Below are 24,261 nucleotides of genomic sequence, written 5' to 3'. Positions count from 1 at the left end.
GGTATTGTTTGCTCAATGTAAAAAATATTAAAGGCGAGATAATGGAGATAACAAAAAGATTAGTTGTTGCTGGTTGAAGTGGGAGCAGGGGAGATGAATAGAGCACAGAGGATTTTTAAGGCTGTGAAAATATTCTGTATAAGATTACAATGATTGCATAAATGTCACTATACACTTGTCCAAACCTATAGAATGTGCAACACCAAGAGTAAAGTCTAAAGTAAACTACAAACTTTGGGTGATTGTGATGTGTCAATGTAGGTTTATCTTTGTTTTAAAAAAATGTACCATTCTGGTGAGTAATGTTGATAATGGAGGAGGCTACGCATATGTGTGAGCAGGAGATATAGGGAAAATGTCTATCTTCCTCTCTATTTTGTTATAAACTTTAAACTTCTCTAAAAATATAAAGTCTTTTTTTAAAAATTCAGCATTTTTAAATGAAAATAATTACTTGTTCCCCCAAATCTACCTTATATATTTTATCAATCTAATAACACTTATAATGAAAGGAATCTAATTTTACTTGATATTGGGAAGTTTTTGTTGTTAACTTTCTTAAAGCTTGAAACTTTATATGTTGGAAGGAAGCTTAGGAATGTGTCAGTGAATGAGCAACCAGGGTTCAAGACTTCTGCCACTTGAATTTTGGATTCTACTATTAATACTAATGTCATCAGTGAGAGTATTGAAAATCTGAAGGTGATATTGTCTGTATAACCTTCCTTTGAATGGAAAGTAAGTAAGAGCACTGGGGGGAGATGCTTGGAAATATTTATAATATGGGTTTGAACCAAAGTTAAAACATTTGCAAGCTCAGTTGCCAGAATAATTTAGCTACTGGTCAAGACACTAATCACTACTCTACTCCACACCAAAATTAAATGGCTAAATGTTCTTAAATGGATTATACAAGATAAGTATTATCTCCCAGGAAATATTTGAAAATCTGAAAACCTTTTTGTTTGTCGTAACTGGGGGGTGATGGTGGCATCTAGTGGATAGGGACCAAGGAGGTTTACAATTTTTGCTGTTGAGTAATAGCATACATGATGCATTTACAAAATCATCAGTAGATTAACCCATTCCTGCAGCCTTCTGAAGAATGTATAGTTTTGACTAAATTAAAATATATATTTGATTTAACTAAATACCCTTCAGAAAGCTGAAGCAAATGCACTTTTGACAGAACAAAATGTTAACATGACAGGAGAAACCCTTTTCACCACTCGTCAATGTAGATCAAATGATGTCATTCACGTCCATGGTGATAGGGATTATGCCTACCTTGCTTCCTACTATGCTCTCATTGACTATGATTTTAAGGGAATTACATGTTTATTAAGTGCCTTCTGTATACGAAGATACTGGCTTATATGCTTTCCCATATGTTATCTAAGTTTTATAACAAATGCATGAAATAGAAATGAATTTTGCTACTTTATAATTGAGGAAACAATGGTTCTGAAGGATTAAGCCACTCCCTAAAAGTGCATCACTAAAAAAGGGTGGAAATAGAACCTTGTTCCAATGATTCTGACACCCTCTTGCTCTTCTGTCTCCACACCAGATGTAGACTCTAAAAGGTATATAGGAGAATTTAGTCTTTCTGATTCATTATTCAGAAGATAAACTGTTGAACAGATACACAAATTTTGTGTAAAGACTTAAGGAGTTTTCTCAGTGGTTTGGAACCAAGATAAGACTATGTAAATTCATGATAGCTGACATGATCTCTACTCAGGCTGCTGTACCAAAGTACCTCAGACTGATAGAACAGGTGGATGATAAACAACAGAAATTTGTTTCTCACGGTTCTGAAGGCTGGAAGCCCAAGATCAGGGTGCTGGCATGGTTGGGTTCTGGTGAGAACCCTCCATGTTTCAGACTGCCAACTTCTCACAGTATCCTTCTGTAGTGAAAACAGAGGGAGAGAGCTCTCTGGGATTTTTATTGTTGATGTGTCCGACTCTTTGGCAACCCCACAGACTGCAGCCCGCCAGGCTCCTCTCTCCATGAGATTTCTCAATACTGAGCTGAGTTGCCATTTCCTTCTCCAGGGATCTTCCTGACTCAGGGATCAAACCTGTGTCTCCTGCATTGCAGGCAGATTCTTTACTGCTGAGCTATGGGGAATTTTTTTTTTTTTATAAGGGCATTAATCCCTTTGATGGGGGCTCCACCTTTTTATGGGGCTTCCCTGGCGGGTCAGAGGTTAGAGCATCTGCCTGCAATGCAGGAGACCCAGGTTCAATCCCTGGGTCCGGAAGATCCCCTGGAGAAGGCAATGACACCCACTCCAGTATTCTTTCCTGGAGAACCCCATGGACGGAGGAGCCTGGTAGGCTACAGTCCACGGGGTTGCAAAGAGTCAAACAGGACTGAGCGACTTCACTTTCACTTTCTACCTTTATAACTTAATCAACCCCAAAGGCCCCACCTATTAATACCATCTTATTGGGAGTTAGAATCTCAACATATGAATTTGGGAAGACATGAACATTCAGTCCTGGCATTTGCTGTGCTTAAAATACTGTTCTCAGTGCTTTCTAGGCATTTCCTCTTTTATCTGTCAAATCACATAACACAACTCACTCACAGTTGAGTACTATTATTACCTCCACAGGAGTGCAGACAAAGGCACAGAGGGGTTAAGGACCTTGCTCTAATATAGCTGTTAAACAGTAAAGCCTAGATATGTATCCAGATATTGAAACTCTAAAGCAACCACAGTTGTTAGCTGGGGGCTATTTTCCCCAGGAGATATTTGGCAATGTTTGGAAATCTTTCTGGGTTGTCACAACCATAGGATGATCCTGGCTTCTAGTGGAGAGGCCAAGGATGTTTACAGTGCACAGAATGGCTCCCAGAGAAAAGGATTATCCAGCCCAAATGTCAGTCATGGCAAGTTGGGAACTCTGCTCTAGAACCTACAATTTCAGCATTTCTCTGTGCTTTTTTGCCATTGAGTTGGGGCAAAATCATGGAAATAATGAATGTGATATCTGACATCACTGATGATTAATTCTCACCTATATTTAATCTTACACCACTTCTCAAGGCAATGTTGATTTTAATATATAACAGCAGTATATTATACCATACATCAAAATTATCTCGGCATCTTGTGTAAAATAAAAATGTCTGGTCTCACATCTGAAAATTCTTACTGAATTGGTCTGCAGTAAGTCTCCTATAGGGCTTCCCTGGTGGCTCAGAAGTTAAAGCGTCTGCCTGGAATTCAGGAGACCCGGGTTCGATCCCTGGGTCGGGAAGATCCCCTGGAGAAGGAAATGGCAACCCACTCCAGTAGAATCCCATGGAGGGAGGAGGCTGGTAGGCTACAGTCCATGGCGTCATAAAGAGTCGGACACAACTGAGCGACTTCACTTCACTTAAGTCTCCTGTAAATCACATGTTTGTTTGTTTGTTTTTTTTAAGTTTCTCATGTGATTTTTTTTTCTGTATACTTTTTTTTTTAATATTCATTTGTTCATATCAGTTTATTTGGAGTTTCTATTTCTTTTTTTTTCACATTCTTTTTTTTTTTTAACTTTACAAAATTGTATTAGTTTTGCCAAATATCAAAATGAATCCGCCACAGGTATACATGTGTTCCCCATCCTGAACCCTCCTCCCTCCTCCCTCCCCACACCATCCCTCTGGGTCGTCCCAGTGCACCAGCCCCAAGCATCCAGTATCGTGCATCGGACCTGGACTGGCAACTCGTTTCATACATGATATTTTACATGTTTCAATGCCATTCTCCCAAATCTTCCCACCCTCTCCCTCTCCCACAGAGTCCATAAGATTGTTCTATACATCATGTCTCTTTTGCTGTCTTGTACACAGGGTTATTGTTACCATCTTTCTAAATTCCATATATATGCGTTAGTATACTGTATTGGTGTTTTACTTTCTGGCTTACTTCACTCTGTATAATAGGCTCCAGTTTCATCCACCTCATTAGAACTGCTTCAAATGTATTCTTTTTAATGGCTGAGTAATACTCCATTGTGTATATGTACCATAGCTTTCTTATCCATTCATCTGCTGATGGACATCTAGGTTGCTTCCATGTCCTGGCTATTATAAACAGTGCTGCGATGAACATTGGGGTACACGTGTCTCTTTCCCTTCTGGTTTCCTCAGTGTGTATGCCCAGCAGTGGGAACTAATATCAAAAATATACAAGCAACTCCTACAGCTCAACTCCAGAAAAATAAATGACCCAATCAAAAAATGGGCCAAAGAACTAAATAGACATTTCTCCAAAGAAGACATACAGATGGCTAACAAACACATGAAAAGATGCTCAACATCACTCATTATCAGAGAAATGCAAATCAAAACCACTATGAGGTACCATTTCACACCAGTTAGAATGGCTGCGATCCTAAAGTCTACAAGTAATAAATGCTGGAGAGGGTGTGGAGAAAAGGGAACCCTCTTACACTGTTGGTGGGAATGCAAACTAGTACAGCCACTATGGAGAACAGTGTGGAGATTCCTTACAAAACTGGAAATAGAACTGCCTTATGATCCAGCAATCTCATGTGATTTTTAACATGCAGCCAAGTTTTGGGAAACTTAAAAAGAGTGGAGATTTTTAAAGTATGAAATGTTTTCTATTCTCCATAAAGTAAGATAATGATGGCCCACAGTCATTGAGTGCTTATCTTGTTCCTATGACAGAGGGGAATACTTTACAGGAATTACCATATTTTGACTCACTGGAGAAGACCCTGAAAGATTGAAGGCAAAAGGAGAAGGGGGCATCACAGGATGAAATGGTTAGATAGCATCACCAACTCAATGGACATGAATTTGAGCAAACTCTGAGGGATGGAAGACATCTGGGGGATGTCATAGTGGAGGACAGGAGAGCCTGGCATGCCACGGTCCATTGGGTCACAAAGAGTCAATCACAACTTAGCAACTGAAAAACAACAAAAAAATTCCTCAACACTTATATCAGGTACCTGGTCTTACGGCCATTTTTACAGGTAATGAAACTGAAGCATCAGAAGATTAAATAACTTATTCAGAGCACACAACCAGGATGTGACAGAGCTGCCAGTTAACTCTGGATCCTTCTTCTTGGAAAATCCATGCTGTAAACCAATGACTCTGAGAAAGGAGCATAACCAGGGCCATCTGGAAGGTCATGAGGACCCAGATGGTTGCCCCCACTCCCACACACCCGCATCAGAGGTTCTAAGTCAATAGGTCTTGGAAGGGGCCTGAGAATTTACATGAATTGAAATGAGAAATTCAAACAATTCCTCACAAGTTCCCAGGTTATGCCACTGATCCTGCTGCCCTGGGTAACTATAATTTGAGAACCACAGTAATAAAGAGGGACATTTTTTTGTTTATATTTATTTATTTGGCTGCTTTGGGTCTTCTTTGCAGCATGCATGATCTTTAGTATGTGGCATATGGAATCTTTAGTTGCAGTGTGCAAACTCTTAGTTATAGCGTATGGGATCTAGTTCCCTAACCAAGATTGAACCTGGGGCCCCTGCACTGGAAGTGCAGAGTCTTAGTCAATGGACCACCAGGGAAGTCCCAAAAAGGAACAGTTTTCCTTTATTATTTTTTTAATAAAATCAAGTTCCCTCTCTTTTATGACACGTTTTTCATTTAAAAAGCTTCAGCTCCTATTTAATCCCTGAATATTAGACATTTTTAAAGGAACTTTTTAATCCCACTAGCTAAATGTCTTGTAACACCAGGGACGATCTAAATACCACATTGGTATGACAACTGTATAATAGCTACTACCAGGCAATGTCAAAGAATGCTCAAACTACCGCAAAATTGCACTTATCTCACACGCTAGTAAAGTAATGCTCAAAATTCTCCAAGCCAGGCTTCAGCAGTACATGAACCATGAACTTCCAGATGTTCAATCTGGTTTTAGAAAAGGCAGAGGAACCAGAGATCAAATTGCCAACATCCACTGGATCATCAAAAAAGCAAGAGAGTTCCAGAAAAACATCTGCTTCTGCTTTTTGACTATGCCAAAACCTTTGACTGTGTGGATCACAATAAACTGTGGAAAATTCTGAAAGAGATAGGAATACCAGACAACCTGACCTGCCTCTTGAGAAACCTGTATGCAGGTCAGGAAGCAACAGTTAGAACTGGACATGGAACAACAGACTGCCTCCAAATAAGAAAAGGAGTACGTCAAGGCTGTATATTGTCACCCTGCTTATTTAACTTCTATGCAGGGTACATCATGAGAAATGCTGGGCTGAAGGAAGCACAAGCTGGAATCAAGATTGCCGGGAGAAATATCAATAACCTCAGATATGCAGATGACACCACCCTTATGGCAGAAAGTGAAGAGGAACTAAGAGCCTCTTGATGAAAGTGAAGGAGGAGAGTGAAACAGTTGGCTTAAAGCTTAATATTCAGAAAACTAAGATCATGGCACCTGGTCCCATCACTTCACGGCAAATAGATGGGGAAACAGTGGCTGACTTTATTTTTCAGGGCTCCAGAATCACTGCAGATGGTGATTGAAGCCATGAAATTAAAAGACGCTTACTCCTTGGAAGGAAAGTTATGACCAACCTAGACAGCATATTAAAAAGCAGAGACATTATTTTGTCAACAAAAGTCCATCTACTCAAGGCTATGGTTTTTCCAGTGGTCATGAATGGATGTGAGAGTTGGACTATAAAGAAAGCAGAGGGCCGAAGAATTGATGCTTTTGAATTGTGGTGTTGGAGAAGACTCTTGAGAGCCCCTTGAACTGCAAGGATATCCAATCAGTCCATCCTAAAGATCAGTCCTGGGTGTTCATTGGAAGGACTGATGTTAAAGCTGAAACTCTAGTACTTTGGCCACCTGATGCGAAGAGCTGACTCATTTGAAAAGACCCTGATGCTGGGAAAGATTGAGGGCAGGAGGAGAAGGGGATGACAAAGGACGAGATGGTTGGATGGCATCACCAACTCAATGAACATGGGTTTGGGTAGACTCCGGGAGCTGGTGATGGACAGGGAGGCCTGGCATGCTGCAGTTCATGGGGTCGCAAAGAGTCAGACACGACTGAGCGACTGAACTAAACTGAACCAATGGTGGAGTGGGGTCAAGGGAGAGCCATCAAGGGGGAGAGGGGGAAGATCAACTCCTTCTTCCCTCCAATGTTATTACTTCTAACCAGAGAAAAAGAAATCCAAACAAGACAAAGCAAAGACCTAATGCAATAGGACATCTCCAAAGTGGCCATTAAATGCCTGACAAAGAGGATGAGGGGGAAGGTAGTAGATTAGAGGAAAACAGGAAATCAAGAGAAGTTTTTTTGGTCCAACTTCCTTGTTCCTAAGAACCAATTATGATTCAATAAAAAGCAAAAAGAGGGAAGAGATTTTTTTTCCTTAATCTTCTCTCATCTCCACTGAGTAGCAACAAGTAAATAAGCCAATAAACACCAAAGATGAGAGCTCAAAGTGAAACACAGGTTACAGGAAATGGTGGGAGTAGGTGGTGAGACATACATGGCCCCCTCGTACTACAGTCAGTCAGCAGGAATACACCACCCACTGATGGACTCTATATGTTTTATTGAATCTCTATGCTAGATGTTGAGGGACACACAAAGAGAAGGTTTTATCCCTAAGGAGCTTACAGTCAAGGTGAAAGGTAAGCATATAAACAGGATTAATGTAGAACACCAGGACCAAATAAGTGGCAGAGACATAGGAGCCCAGGGTAATCACTGTGGATGGAGCGGTCAGGGGATGCTTTGCAGAGATAATGGGAGTTGAGCTGGGTCTCCAAGAATAGGACACATATGCGTAGCTAGAGCACAGTAGAGAGAGGCCCTCAGCAGGATTGAGGAAGAAAGAGAAGTGTCATGGAAAAGGCAGAAAAGTGACGAATTTGGGGCAGACATTGAGGTTAGATGGATGACTCTGGCCGTGATCACAGAGTAAGTACCTGAAGACAGGGCTGCCCCAAGCTGTAAAAATCCAAACCAAACAGGAAATTTGGTTTGTCTTGCGGAGGGCTGGAAAGTTTTGATCAGGAAAGTGGTGTGATAACGCTATAACTCTAGAGAAATCCCAACCATTTCGTTCTTTCTTTTCTGATCATTTGCCCCTTATTCAGGCTGAATTTACTCTTCATGCATGTGCTTTTATCTCCAATCCTGCCCTTTGTTTGTGGGGAACATGCATGCTCTGTGCATCAAGGTGCCATTGAGTCTGTTTCGATGGTCTTTGGTACCAATTTCCTGGCTCACCAGAGCAGGAGCTGGATTTATTTTCAAGGCTCAGGAGGCATGAGGAGTATCAGCTTCTAACCCAAGATTTGGCTCCCAGCATCCTGTGAACTGTGCCTATATTCTTTGTTCCACACAAGGTAGTATTGACTAATGTTTGAGTAGTTCACAGAGAATTCAGCCTCTGCATTTAAATGGTAACACACAAAACATTTGGTATCCCCCAAATCTGTTTGTTTTCTGACTTAAAAAGTGGTTTTAAATAGCTTTCTTACCTATCCTTATTACCAACAAGTCTTCTAAAATATTATTTCTGCTACTATATAGAAAATTACAATGGAAGAATTTAAATAGGATTAAATCCATAGGTTATTTTGTTTGTTTGTTTGGCCACACTATGTGGCATGCGGGATCTTAGCTCCTCACAAGGCATTGAACTTGTGCCCCCTGCATTGAAAGAGTGGAGTCTTAATCACTGGACTGCCAGAGAAGTCCCTAAATCCATAGGTTTTAAATACACATGAGAGTGTGAATTCCATCATATTTATTTCCCAGAACCTTGTACAAATAATATTAATAATGAATTAATATGTATTGACTGAACAAATAATAACTAGAGTCAATGGTCAAAATGCATGTCTTGGAGATAAGCAAAGGCAAGCCGATTCATTTTCAAGTATAGTTAATGTCCAACTGTGCTAAGCCTTTCACTTTTCCTCCTCATACAATTCAGATGGGCAGGTGTTCTGATCCTATGTTGGACATGTGTAATCTGATATACGGAAAAAGTTATTAACTTACCCAAAAACTTAAAACCAGATATTCTGATTCAAAAATGTTTTAGTAACTTACTAAAAGTTTAATAACTTACCCAAGAATTCAAGACCAGATATTCTGATTCAAAATCCAAGATTCTTTCCTCAAATTTTCCCCCAATTTATCTAATTATAGTAAATTGTTGTTGTTGTTGTTGTTCAATCACTAAGTTGTGTCTGACTCTTTGTGACCCCATGGACTGTAGCCCACCATGAAATTTTCCAGGCAAGAGTACTGGAGTGGATTGTCATTTCCTTCTCCAGGGTATGTTCCTGCCCCACAGAACTCTCCTGCATTGCTGGCAGTTTCTTTACTGCTGAGCCACCAGGGAAGCCCCAATAATAATAAGCCCCAATCCCAGGGGCTTATTATTCTAGCTTCCAGGCTCTTCCTCAGAAGAACTCTGACTCAGTAGTTGGTGAAGGTCAGGAATCTATACAGTTAACATATGGCTCTTTTAATTCTGAGAGACATTTCAGGGATCTCTAGTCCTGGCTGCCCATTAGAATCACTGTGGAAGTGTTTAAAACTCCAGATGCCTTGGCCCCACCTCAATGAAGCAATTTGTTTATCAATGGTAAATAAGAAAGAAATCCCAGGGTATCAGTATTTTTTAACTCTTCAGATTATTCCAGTGGGCATCCAAAGCTGAGAACCACTGGGCTCAGCTCTACTGTGCTGACAATAATATTTAATGGGTTTACCCAGCCTCCTCTAAGCACTTCTCCACCCCTTGCCTTTCTTCCCATACAATGTGGGCCAGGAAACAAAGCAGAAATATTTCCATGAAGACAGGAACAGAAAGGAAGGAGATCAAGAGATCATTTGTGACAAGTGATTAGGGAAAAGAAAATGAGAACTGTTGAAGGTGGTCGGGGGAAGTGAGGGGTGAAGGGAAACGTTTGAGACTCATCATGGAAACAATTTAGTAACTCTAAGCAAAAGTTAAATAAAGCTGGCACTCATGTGAGCATATTGCTCTCAAATAAAGATCATGCTCTTTTCTATGGGAGTCAGAGCAAGTTTTACATTCTCATATATTTATCCTTCCTCATGACAAGGCTTGAGGATCAGAAATTCTGTATCTTTATTGTTCTTATTTTGCAAGTGGGAGTCCTGAGACATGCTTGGCGAATGAAGTCCCCGACTGGTTCCCAGGCTTTGTTGCTACCTCTGCTGCATGGTGTGCATTTTTTCTCTGCCTGTGCAATACTCACGGCATAGACAATTACAACCCAATATTTGGGAAAACAGGAATATTGACTACCTTTATGCAGTCTTCCCTCCCCGGACTTCACTCAGTAGAGGATCCAAAATAATTGGAGCAAATTAATCGGACAGAAACTTATATTCTACTTTGATAATCAGAAATAACTTCTGTGACGTGGCATCTGCCTATTGGATCTGTTTCCAAAGGGAGGAAAGCAAAGGAGAATTTTGAAATGCAGAAATTGTAAGCAGCTATATACTTCTGGCGGGAGAAAATGATGTTCTTAAACTTCTGATTGTGATCTAGCAAGTGCTGCATTCTTTTGTCTCAAAAAAGAAAAACCAGTGTTCCCCCTCCTGCCTTCCTGGCCTGGGTAGCCCTTCACCCTCTCTTAATGAAACGGAACAGTTGATGCCTCTAACTCCTCTTTCATTTAATCTCATTAATGCAGTCTGTTGGGATTCTCGTTGTGGGGTAACATAGGGACAGTCGTTAGACCTCTAGTGAAAAGTGCAATATTTTCCTGTTAGACTTTTAACTGCAACATCAAAATGTGTGAGAACGAGCTCAAAACCAAAGCTGACGCCACTGGTGAGTTTTGCATTTTCTTCTTTCTTCTGATGCTTAGCTGTACGAACTATCCTTCAGCCAAGACAGTAAGCATGTATAAGCTCTCGGCAAAATAAAGTGATGGCTAAGTGTGGGAACAGTGAAATATTTTGACTTGAGCATGCATATGATAAACAAGTGACTCAAGCTTTATTTTACACTGGAGAACATCTTTGTATATAAATATTATCATATCCTAGAGCAAATAACCAAATGCATAAGTTTTGAGATTGAATTCGTGTGGCCCATTACACTAACATGAGGTTAACAGTGTGAACATCCATGTCAGAATTTTGTCCCTTTGCCATTCGTGTTGTTAAGTTCATTTTACTTTTCTAATTAAAAAAAAAAATCAGTTTATCAATATATAATAGCAGGCACTTTCTCAGATGTAAGAAATCTGTTTTCAAAACAATTCTATTTGGTTGAATGATTATTAGCAGTCAGGTGAATTATGTTTGAGTTTTTCTTCTAAGTTTTTCATAAGTTAATACATAGTTCCCTAAGCACATATCATCTCATAACATAGATTATGTGCATTTATTTTAAAAATATTTCAGGGCAATATGATGCATAATTTGTTGCCATTTTTTTTTGCTAGTACTAGAACTACAGTTGGAAATATAAAAATGTAAGTTGATATAATCATTTGTTTCAAATAATATAACCTAACAACTGTTCCAAAAAAGTTACTAAGCAAATTAAAACTCCTAAAATATTATATTAACTCAGAAGTACATTTTTTCAAAATACTAGAGCTTTTTAGTGCCTGTATTTTTAGAAAAGAATAGATATTGTTTCAAGGCAGTTATTCACTGATGTCAAAATATATATTTAAGGACTTTATTCATGACATAAGCCATTACAAGCAGATTGTAGTTCTGACATCATTGGAGTCTTTAGACAAATATTTATCCTTCCTACTGACAGATTTACTCAGGATATTGTTGCTATTGTTGTTTAGAAATTAATAACACTGGACGTATTAACATCTATGTACTTAATCCTCTTTGGGTCTGAATTACAATTAGAAGAAGCTAACAGGTAAACATAAGTGTCCCTTTCTCCCTTGATTTGGTGTTTTAAAACAACATGAACTTGTCCTCTATTGTAAAATTACATCAAACACAGAATTTAATTTTGGGAGCTTATATGTGTATGGGTACTTACACACACACATATACACACACACTTCATTTTTTAAATGAACTATATGAAAAAAATGTGCCTTACATTTTGCAAAGAGAACCAGATATTTTAATTTTGTCTTAAATTTTAGTGGAATTAAAAGGAATATTCCAGATTAAACCTGCAGGGTGTTTTGGTTTTTTTCCAGTTACTACAGTAGAAAATTTTGGTGCTGTGCTTAGCAACTGGTTTTCACCAGTATTTTTCCTCTATTATTTCCCCCCAAAATACATATTTCTGCCTTGAATAATTCAAGCCTCTAAAGAAAAAACGCTTTTTCCTACCAATTTAGACCACCTGGTAGCATCAAAATGCCTTTGGTAGAAATTAATGTATAAGAAATACAGCTAACAAATGGAGCAACCATAAACATCTCCATGAAAATACTGTTAGAAGCTATCAAGCAATGATTATGAATTTGCTGCTTGTAGAAAAACAGTTCAAAAGAAACTTGTGAAAATGGAATGTGAAAATCACCGTGTCTGTTCTTAGTACTTGGTCATCGTTGTTCATGGAACTCCTTCACCAGCTTACGTAAACACTGAATAAAGCTGTTAGGGATTACGTGCAGCATGCTGGATCTGATGAGCTCAAAAATAAGATAGCTTGGGTCCTATAATATTTAGGATTATGCTGGTAATCTCTTTAGGGAAAGTGTGCGGTATCAGCAGAAATGCACTTCAGTCTTCGAGGGAATGGGTACTAATAATTCTACATTTGTTGGGTAGCTAAACCTTTGCCTACCTTGATGTAGGGGCTTTATGACATTTATAATAGGATGAAATCATAAGGGAGAGCTTCTGGAGTAACATCTTAAATTATCATTTTACCTCTAAAATAATTCCTGGTGCTACATGCAAATGAGAATACATTCCTTTACATTCTAAGTGTCTCCCTTTTTGAAACAGGCTGCCTATGTAAAGATGAACTAAACCCAAAGATTTCTTTCTCCAAAAACCTCCAAACTTGTTCTCATCTCTAGAAATAAAAATTAAGGTTGTCTTTTCAATTCTATAATGTTTTTTAAGATTCAATTCAGAAACAATACAGGCTTAATTGCAAGTTTGCTAGGACATAAATGATGTTTATGTAATCTCAATGCAGAAACTTATAATGTATTTTACTTTTGTAGCACTATGTTAAAAACAAAATCAAATCTCTTGAAGTTAATCCAAAAAATGAGTTCCTAAAATCTTAGCTCTTATAGGATTAATGATCACTGATGTCCAAGTGTCCTCCCTTAAGTGAAAGATCCCTCATGACATGTTGGACTGCCTATTCATACAAATTTTCCCCTACATCAATCCTGTGATGACAAAGGAAGTCTTTGGGGCTACTGATAGTAATTGTTCTTCATCCATTTCATCCTCTTCTCCTCCACACCAACACACACAAAACTGGTATAAATATCTCATTTACACCATGGTCTAAACTTTATGTAATTATTTGCTGTATCTATGGCTAAAGGTATGTTTGAAAAACACATTGTGTGTGTGTGTTTAGTTGCTCGGGTGTGCCTGAATCTTTGTGACCCTATGGATTGTAGCCCACCAGACTCCTCTGTTCACAGGATTTCTCAAGCAAGAATACTGGAATGGGTTGCCATTTCTTCCTCCAGAGGATCTTCCCGATCCAAAGATCAAGCTCTCTAGTCTCCTGCATTGCAGGCAAATTCTTTACCCACTGAGCCATCTAAAAAAAACAGAAGTGTTTGTAAATATGAAAGAGGGATAAATTATACTACTGTTCAGTTTTTGACTATCCAAGCAACTTGTAGGACATTATGTGCCAATTAAATCAAGCTTTTATTACATTAGTAAGGAGAATGTTACTATGATGCCAACATTCTGCTCTTACGTGGACATCGTCCTCATGTAGGACAATAATCCCCAGGTATCTCATGAGAGACAAGATGAGATGCCACATTTATTTCGAAGTTTTCTCTTTTCAAGAACAAAGGCATTGAATTGGATTTTGGTCACTGTATTTTAGACTTTGTCTTCATCTTTTCCTCTGTAGTCCTGCCTTGTCTTTTTTTTTAAAACACTTTAAGGGATTTAGTCTTTACCATTATGCAGAAAGAAACATGTTTTTCTTATTTTTGAATTCTCTGAAAAAGTTCTGAGAACTTCAGGAATAGTCTTCAGTGTTTCTATCAATGGAAAGAGTGAGAAACTAATATCATGTTCTTTCCACCCCACTGTGTACTTTCAGTTGCTTGGGGTTTTTTGGGTGTGTGTGAGTGTCTGTATATGTGTGTGTGTGTATTTAATTAGTGTTGTTTTTTCAAAATTTGAATCCCTTACCTTCAAATATATATGTGTATTTTTTTATTTTTACTTATTGATTTTATTTTTGGCTGTGTCATACAGCATGTGGGATTTTAGTTCCCCGACTAGGGGTCGATCCTGCATCCCCTACATGGGAAGTTCAGAGTCTTAACCACTGGACTGACAGGAAAATCCTACCTTCAGATATATAATTTAGTGGCTTTATTTTTATATTTCTCTAATATATATCCCTTTTAATTGGCCTTTTCAAATATTCTTGAAAAGAACATGGTATAGGAACCACATCTTAGAGCATACTGAACAGTAAAACTGGGTTGAATCACAAGGAACTGGCAGTGTTGCCTGTCTCCTTGCACAAAAGGGTGGCAAATTTATGACTCAACCTGACATATGTGCCTACAGACAAAAGCATAATTATTTGATAATCCTAAAAGAATTCTGCTACTATTTATTTTTCATTTAACTCCATTAACTACCCTGCTCTCTCTCTAAGACCTGGCTCAAAAGCCACCTCATCCGCCAAGTCTTGCGGTTTTCTCTGGTTGAAACCAATGTATTTCTTCTTCCAGGTTTATTTAAGCATTCTTCTGTCTGCCCTGTGTTAAGGTCATGTAGACCTGTGTGCGGCTGTACAATCATTGTACTCACTTTGAAGATAGAAAGTTGGTTTGCATATATCTGTGACCTAAAACAAATGTTTGCTGAATTGCCTTTGCTGGGCTGTCTCAGACAATTCTCACCACCTCCATTAAAAGAAGCACTTTTCAGTAATTCAATTATTTTTAATATTTACTAGAATTTTTAGTGCAGTTTTAGATTTACAGAATAATTGAGCGGAAGTCTACCCACCCTCTCATATACAATTTCCTCCATTATTAATAGCTTGCATTAGTGTGATATAATAAAGAACCAATTAATTAGTCAACCAATACTGACTTGTTATTAACTATGTCCGTAGTTTAGATTAACGTCCATTCTTAGTATTGTACTGTTCTGTGGGTTTCTATGAGTTTCAACAGATGCATAGACATGTATCCATCATTATAGTATCCCATAGAACAGTTTCACCACCCTAACAATTCTCTGTGTTTCACCTATTTATCTTCCAAAGCTGGGATAACTGCTGTTGTTTTTGTTTGTTTGTTTTTTACTGTCTCTAGAGTTCTGCCTTTTCCAGGCTGTTATATAGTAAGTAGCCTATTCAGACTTTCTTTCACTGAGCAATATGCATATAAGGTTTCTCCTTATCTTTTCATGGCTTGATAGCCCATTTCTTTTTAGCCACTGAATAATAGCTCATTGTCTGGATGTACCATAGTGGGTTTATCCACTCACTTATTGAAGGATATCTTGTTTGTTTCCAGTTTGGGGTAATTATGAATAAAGTTGCCATAAACATCCATTTGCAGGTTTTTATGTAGACATAAGTTTTCAACTCACTTGTAAATACCTAACAGAGGAATTGCCGAGTCATATGGTAACATCATGTGGCTGTGTAAGAAACTGCCAACCTGTCTTCCAAAGTGGCTGTACCATTTTGCTTTCCCATCAGCAACAAGTTCCCTTTATTCTGCATCCTTACCGGCATTTGGTATTGTCTTTTTTTTTTTTTTTTAGATTTCAGTCATTCTAACAACTGTGTAGTGGCATCTCACTGTTAATATTAACTAATTAATATTAAAATATTAATTTGTAATTCCCTAATAATATATGATGGGCTTCCCTGGTGGCTCAGATGGTAAAGAATCTGCCTGAGACCCAGGTTCAATCCCTGGGTCAGGAAGATCCCCAGGAGTAGGAAAGTGAAAACCCACCCCAGTCTTCTTGCCTGGAGAATTTCATAGATAGAGAAGCCTAGCAGGCTAGAGTCCATGAGGTTGTAAAAAGTAGGACACAGCTGAGTGACTAATACACAACATATAATATTGAGCATCTTTCTTTGGTGAGATGTCAGTTTTGACCTTTTGCCCAGTTTTTGAGGTTTAAGAGCTCTTTGAATATTTTGCGTATGAGTCTTTTATCACATACGTATTTTACAGTATTTTGTCTCAGTCTGTGACTTCTCTTCATTCTCTGAATGCAATTAGATTTTTAACATAGAAAAGTTATATTTTTTCATCTTCTGAATGGAGAATTTTTTGAATTTTTCTCCAGGGAGTGAACTCTGCCTGGTCACTCTGAATCATCCATGTGACCTGGTGTGTGGAATTTCTCCGTCTTGCCAGCCATCAGTGAAGCTGGTTCTACATAAACCTGAACTTGCTATTGAAGTTTTCAGTTAAACAAAAACTAGAGAAAAGGGCTCAGAAAAAATTAAGGAACTGAAGAGAGACAAGTTTTTTCACTGAAGCAAAATGCTGTTTTCTTCTTTTTATAAATGGAGAACAGCTATCAAAACAGATAACATGCCCTTTTTGTCTTACATAAAGTTCTCTTCACAGAGAATTGTAGCTTAGGAGACAGACACCCTGAGAGTTAAATTGTAGAATATCTTTCCTTTCTCTCTTTCAGAATTTCTCAAAGTGTGCTGTGCATATGCATCACAGTAATTCTTTAACAGTGCAGATTCTGATTACATTGGTCTAGAGTAGGACCTAAGTGCCCGCATTTCTATCAAGCACTCAGGCAACGCCACATCGCTGTTCGTCAGGGACCGCACTCTGAGTAGCAGGTCTCAAGACAGCGTTATGATAGAGGAGAGGAATGTGATGAGTATCCATCATGACTGTTGAATTCTGTGTTAACTAATCTGCCTCCATGAGATGGGGCAGCTTTTCAAATGTTTTATTCCCAGAATTACCATGGGTAGCTAAAATGAGTTCGTTTCTGTTTCAAATGTCACTTGACCGTCTTACCTTTCACAAAAGAAGCAAACTTGGTGTGATTCAATTTTTAAAACAGAAAAACTGTTGTTTCATCTTCTCAGGCGAGACATTTTTGAACTGAGTATTGGGAGAGTAAAACTAGCAGCCAGAGCAACTAAGAGCAAGTCCACAGTAGAGGGAGAACACACCACCACGCAGTGTTACAACACGCAAAAGATGCAGGCACAGCCGACAGTCGTTAAATCTGCAAAAGAACCTGAGAAATGAACACTGGGTATGCATTACAGTAATGCGGGATGTTTCTGGGAATACACATACACTGGCTTTTCTTTCTTCTGCCTTGTCAATTAATGACCAGTGTTTTTTGTAACTAATCCTTCAATTGTCCTACTGCCTTTTGAACAAAAGAGAAATGCCTAAAAGACAATAGCAGAATCTGCTTTCCCAGAATCCTGTGTAGTTTTTAATTTCCCATAATGTCAGGGAAATTAAAAATTCTATCAGTTCTCATAGTACCTACAACTGTAGTTACCTGGACATCATAGAACATTTGTTCTCAAACTTGAATGCTGTTCTGGAAGCTTGTTACAAAGCAAATTCTGTTGCAATTGGCCCGGGCAAGTCTTGATAGTCTGCATTTCTAACATGCTCCAGGTCCTTCCACTGGTCTACAGACCCCACTGTGAGTGGGCATGGGACACTTTAGCTGTATATTTACAGCTGGACACAATTAGCTGCTTTCAATCTGAATGATGTCAGGTCCTACACACACATTAGCTCATTATAATTAAAACTTTGACAGGACAAGATGTACTTAATGGAAATTAATTGAAACCACTATGACTTATAAAAGTGATTTGCTTTGCTTCCAAGGCGATATTTAACTTTTTATCAATAACGCTACTAATAATAATACTAATTTCTTTCTTCGTTCTTTGTTGGTCTCGTTCTCTCTTGTTTCACTCTTCTGGGGAGTCTGAGGGCAAGTAGCTCTTCAAGGATAAGTGCTCAAATGCAAAAGATAAATCAACTTCCTTCATGATAATCCTATAAATTATGCCTTTGAAAAAAATCACTTTTTGCCATTATCATATGATAGTAAGGTTTTTGTAACTCTAGCTTCAGTGATATACAGTTTAGAGAAATACAGTGATATAAAAGTAAATGTCATCTTTAGATCATTCAAAAGCTGTCTGTCAACTGAATGGAACTGAGGGCTCACAGAGACCACCACGCAGAATATACAGAGAAGAGCTTGAGAAGAAAGAGGAACCCCGATGCTGATAGATGTGAGGGCATTCCAGTAGGAACTAAAGTACACTGAATTTCACGCACTATATTTGGTATTTTAGCAGGATGCTGGGATTAAGATGCTGTGTGCCCTGATGAGATAAATGAGAACACAAACCTGATCTACTATCAGGAATCTCTTCAAATCACCACATAGCATGATGCAAAGACAAAAGCTCAAAGGCTTTTACTCTTTTCCTGAGGGTGTCATTTGTCTACACTTTCATCCCACCCCAATCTTCAGGCTGTTTTCTGATAAATCAAAGTTACAGTGGAACCAGATTTCAGGAATACCAGCTTCATCTTTGGGGATTGTTGCTATCTGATAGCAGAAAGTTTTGTACCTATTAGAGGTAAATACTTAATCTGCCAGTGAGAGAGAAGAAGAGTACAAACAGGGATTTTAATTCAGATTGGCCACATATGATAGATGAGATATAATTTGAGTAGGAGATACAACTTGGGCTACTGAGACCATCTGCAAAAAGATTTTTAACCAAAATGGTCATCTTTATTGGAAATTTTTACATATGCAAATTGGGCTTCACTCAGGCATTAAGAGTTCTTCCTGCACTGTCCAATTTTAACATAACTGTAAAATTCTGGGAACCAGGATCTGACAGGCAAACCTAGTGTCCAGAACTGCAAGTTATCATAGCCTGGGTAGATGATTCTTATTTCCCTTAAGAAAACAAAAGATGCTGCAAGTATAGCCCCCAAATGAAAGCCAGAAAATACAGAGAGAATTACGGGTCACTCCTTAGTATTCTCAGATTCTGGCCTTATCCCAAGATTTTACTTCCTTTGCCGATGGTTTATGTGCTACAAAGAATACCTTGTTAATAATTTGATTCATTTAATTCTCAGTGGGAGTCTTTTATCATATCAGAATCACCTGGGGCCCTTTTTCAAAATACATACCCACTTCAATCTTGAGAGATTTTTATTTCTTCTCCTCATCCCAAATACAGAAAATCAGTATTACTTAAAGACTCTTTCATAAAAGGGCATGTTAAATCTGTTGGTTGTATTGAAAGAAAAAAATTAGGACTAACTGCTTTAAAGAGTAAGAAAAATTCTCTTTCAGGGTCCATAGAAAATATTTAAAAAGAAGTATGACCTGGAGTCTGTCCTCAATGGATTTTAAATGCCCAGAATATAAAAATGGCTGGGTTGAGGTATAAGAGTTGGCATGGTAGAAAGGAATGCCACAGGAGTACACACAGTAAAAAATGTTGCCTCCAAACAGAGAGTACCTAAAAGGCCCATTATCACTATGATTCCTGATGGATGCTTTTAACAGTTAAGGTATTTTGATGTATTAAAGTGATTCATTTTTCTAGTTAATTCATTAGCCTGGATTAGTTTATTTAACCTTAATACCTGGTATTACAGCAGGGGCTTCTGAAGGAGAAGAACTAAAGATATGTACATTTTGAGAAGCAGGAAGAATGAAAAGCATGGTGACTTTGAGTGGTGTTGCGGTAAGGCTCCCTAGGAAGGACCCTCAGGAGTATGCCAGGGTGAGAACTGCCATCTTCAAAAAGGGAGACAAATCTGGATTACTACTCGATTGTTGAATAGGGTTTGCCTGCCAACTCAGGGGATATTAAGTTAGTTGTACATCATAAATTATTCTAATATGAAGTAAAACATAAAATTATATAACATCTCCCCTGGCATTCTTTTGCACTATAAGAATATCATTTCCAAAGAAAAGATATAGGATCACTTTTATAAAGAAAAAAGTTTAATTGGTAAATAAAAATTAACTCTAATCTCCGCAAAGCTTTACCATAGAAAAATGTAAGTGAAAGGACAATATAAGAAATTGAAAACCTGATAAATGTGCATGTCTCAAGCCATCTCTCAGGGCATTTCAACCCCTCTAAATTTGTCTCTCAGAAGCTGCTGTTGAATTAATCCACAAATCCAGCAAAAGTATGGAAGTGAACTTCCTCCTCAGTCTCTATCACCATCATTGTCACAGCTGGTGAGGTCCAGGCCACCAAATCCTCCCTAGATATCCACTTTGAAACCACGATAAATAGTTTGTCATTAGATCTGCAGCCACTGCAAGAGAGTCACACAGGAAATGATGGCAAGTATAGCAGCAAGATGCTTAGAAATGGCAAACACTGAAGCAATGATCTGATGTGTTGTCCTAGTGTCTGAAATACCCTGCCATGGAGCTGTGCTTTATAAAACACATAGTGTGAACTATGAAGCTGTAGCTCCAAAGCAGTGCATTTTAAACGAGAGAAAAGGAGAAGGATTCATGCTTTAAATTATTGAAATTCACCTTCACCTATAAAAACCTCAGACGATCTATTCTACCATAGTAGATAAAAATGGTCGTAGGTTTTCCAAACTGGTAACTCCCTTCCCACATACAGCTTTACACAAATACACTTTTCAGGGACTTCTTTCTCTTTAAAAATACCGTTGAAATGTTTATGGTTCTTCAGGATTACATGTTGAGCTAGAATTATAAATATGTATAAATATGCAGATGCTCTATCGAATCATTCCTTATCCCATTTGTATTTCCGAAGTTGTGTAAGATAACCTTTGTGGCTTTCCAAAACATCTTCTCTCACCCCAGGGGGCAAATTACCTCTATTTTCATTTCCTTTAGAGTTAGATCATTTTATAATTAAGAACTTATTGAAGCAGATTCTCCCCACGTGTAAGTTACTCCCTGGGGAGTAATTTATGCGAAGAGTGCCTCTGACTTAATATCATATAAGCCTAACAACTGTACAATGGATACCTGGCATTTTTAGTCAGTTTTTCAATCACTGAAAAAAATCCGCAGATGGAAATGTTACTCAAAAAAAAAAAAAGTACAAATAACTTATAGTGTCATTCATTTGGGCTTTTTAATGGTAAGATTTTTAATAAAGGAATGTGTCTTATATTTTTTGTTCAAAAGCATCAGAAATACCAGCTAAGGATGATGTTTTTGATTGTGATGAAGACTGACATTTTGTAGCTCTTTATTATTTACAAGGTGAAAATAACTCATTTAATCCTCACAAATCTATGAAGTTTGTCAGCTAAACTTTTCTAAACCAAAAAATGAGATCAGAGTTGTTTTTTTTTTCCTTGGTCCAATCATTAACAGATTAGGGACTGGAATCCAGGGGAACAGAATAGAACAGAATGATATAAAATCTCACATTTTTTTCATGTCACAAAATTTTGAAAACAAATACTAGTTCATATATAAGAAGAGAAGGAAATAGAAATAGTCTAGTAAGTTTTTTTTCTTTGCATTTGTCTCCTCTTCTGATATTTTTATTTTTATCTCTTTAACTGCTATATTTGAATAATATAGGAATTCAAAATTGTGTTTGTATTTTATCTTTGTGGGAGGCAGTGAAAGGGTTACTGAATGAACTATCAGGACAAGCAGCTAATTTCCATATTTTTTTCCCAAGTCACCTTAAGAGCATCATTAATGACCTAAATCCTCAGTATTCTCATCTGAAAAATAGAGACATAACACTGAATTTTTTGCTTATAAAGATGATTTGAACTTATTCTGAAATATTTAATTTAAAAAATTTACTGTACTTCCCTAAAGCTAAGTATTTTTTAATACTTAAAGCTACATTATTTTTTAAAGTAGAATGGTAAGAAAAAGAGGGTTATGTCATTGCATATTTGTTTTGCATATTCAAGGGTGAGAAACTGCATGAAAGCATCCAAGTGGCAGATTGATGTATAAAGCATTTTGAAGCATACTTTGCATAATTATTTTAAATTGGGAGTGGGAATAGCAGATCTTCCTAGTGTGTATAATTTTAACAACACTGAGAATACTATCAGAGACATGGGAACTACTACCTTCTAAATAAAGTTTATATCATGGATTCATCCATAACCTCAAAGATGATGACTTAAAATCATCTTTCTAAGAGGTTCTATACGTGTTCTGTAAGGCATGACACTAAATTGCACACGTGCAAAATGTAAATCCTATGCCCTACCATATTCCACAAAGGAATTGCCCTACCAACCACCCATTTATGTCAAGTCTTCTATTTAATCCTACACTGAAGGCTAGGAAGCCATAAGTCACCTTTGATTCTTCACCAGTCTCCACCTCTTTCATTATCTTCTCACTTCTTCTATTGGTCTATCTTTCTATTTGCTGCTGCTTCTGCATTTGTCCTGCTAGTAAGGTAATCACGCTTTGCGCTCCTGACACCCAGCTTGGGAAGTTTAATTGTCTTCCATTTGTTTCTGGTCAGCCTGCCGAACTTACCCTTCTAAAGTAACCAAACCACCACTTTTGCCACTTCTTCATTCATGTCTTTGATTCCTTATAGCCAGTGATGTCAGGTGAAAATTCTTCTGCCTGATCCCCAGGAACTTCATAATCTGATATCACTCCCTCTATCCAATTTTATGACCCAAGTTTCCATTAAAGGCAAGTTGCTTGTCTCAGTGATCATAAGCCACAATCATTCGGGGCCATCTCCGTTCCATCCTGCTTGCAGAAATACCTTTTGCCTCACACTTCCTACACAGTTTTCAAAATCAAAATCTCTTTATCTCCAGTGAAATTGTTTCAGTCCTATTGAAGTGATAGTACCCACATGCTTTGGGCTTCCCAGGTGGTGCTAGTGGTAAAGAACCTGCCTGCCAGTGCAGGAGACTGAGAGACTCTGGTTTGATCACTGAGTCAGGAAGATCCCCTGCAGGAGGGCATGGCAGTATTCTTGTATTCTTGCTCCAGAATTCTTGCCTGGAGAATCCCATGGACAAAGGAGCCTGGTGGTCACAAAGAGATGGAGACAACTGAAGTGACTTAGCATGTACCCATATGCTTTATCATTTTTTCCTTGATATCTCCATGTATTAATTTTGGTTTATTGATTAGATAATTGGTGTCATTAGTATATCTTATGTCAACAGCCTTTATTATTTTAGTGGATATATAGATACTCAATAAATATTGGACAGATTCTTCGTTGGTATTTTCACAAGTAAACCTCCAGCCATTTAGTGTATGAAATCACCTCTACCCCTTCCAGTTTTGCTTTATTTGCTCATTTAAAATATCATTGAAAAAGGTAATGTGATCATTCTCAGTGACTTAAAGTTTGAAATACAAAAAGAAAACCAAAACCACAGGTTCAAGAGATTTTTAAGTCACACTACATGAAGTTTGAAAAGGAAAAAACAATGAAACCAAAAGTTTAGAAAACTTCTAGTCCCCGGTTACATTTTCTAGGTTAAGGAAAACAAAACAAACAATGTAAATCGATGCCCTTTATTTAGAAAGGGATTCCCAGGTGCCTCAGTGATAGAGAATCCCTCTGCCAAATATAGGAGACGCAGTAGACACAGGTTAGATCCATGAGTCGGGAAGATCCCCTGGAGGAGGAAATAGCAACCCACGTAAGTATTCTTACCTGGAAAATCCCATGGGCAGAGGAGCCTGGCAGGCTACAGTCTATGAGGTCACAGACTCAGACATGACTGGGGGACTGACAACCACCAGGTTACTTAGAAGAAGCTTAGGGAAGCCATTCAGATAGAATAGATGACCCTACAGCCCGCCCACCCCGAACACTGAGTCTTCCACACTGAGTCATGGGAGAAGTGAGGAGGGAGATGTGGGGGTGAAAGGAAGACAACTCTGTAAGCTCAAAACTGTCTGTTTTCCCCTTTCAGCACAAATTGAAGTGATACCATGCAAAATTTGTGGCGATAAGTCCTCTGGGATCCACTACGGAGTCATCACGTGTGAAGGCTGCAAGGTACGGGCACTAACAAGGC

General features: G+C 38.2%; 1 protein-coding gene across 1 annotated transcript in view; it reads left to right on the top strand.

Annotated features, from left to right (window-relative positions):
* The window catches only part of RORB (RAR related orphan receptor B), a 210,976-nt gene that overhangs the window by 130,474 nt on the left and 56,241 nt on the right, over positions 1 to 24,261 (top strand). The window contains exon 2 of the mRNA XM_005887847.3: positions 24,157 to 24,242. Within this exon, the coding sequence (XP_005887909.3) occupies positions 24,157 to 24,242 (86 nt within the window). The remainder of the gene's footprint in view (positions 1 to 24,156; positions 24,243 to 24,261) is intronic.

Source organism: Bos mutus, chromosome 8 (genome assembly GCF_027580195.1).
Source record: "Bos mutus isolate GX-2022 chromosome 8, NWIPB_WYAK_1.1, whole genome shotgun sequence".
Classification (NCBI taxonomy): Eukaryota; Metazoa; Chordata; class Mammalia; order Artiodactyla; family Bovidae; genus Bos; species Bos mutus.
Note: the sequence above shows the minus strand (reverse complement) of the source record. Positions and strands in the feature narration are given on the sequence as shown.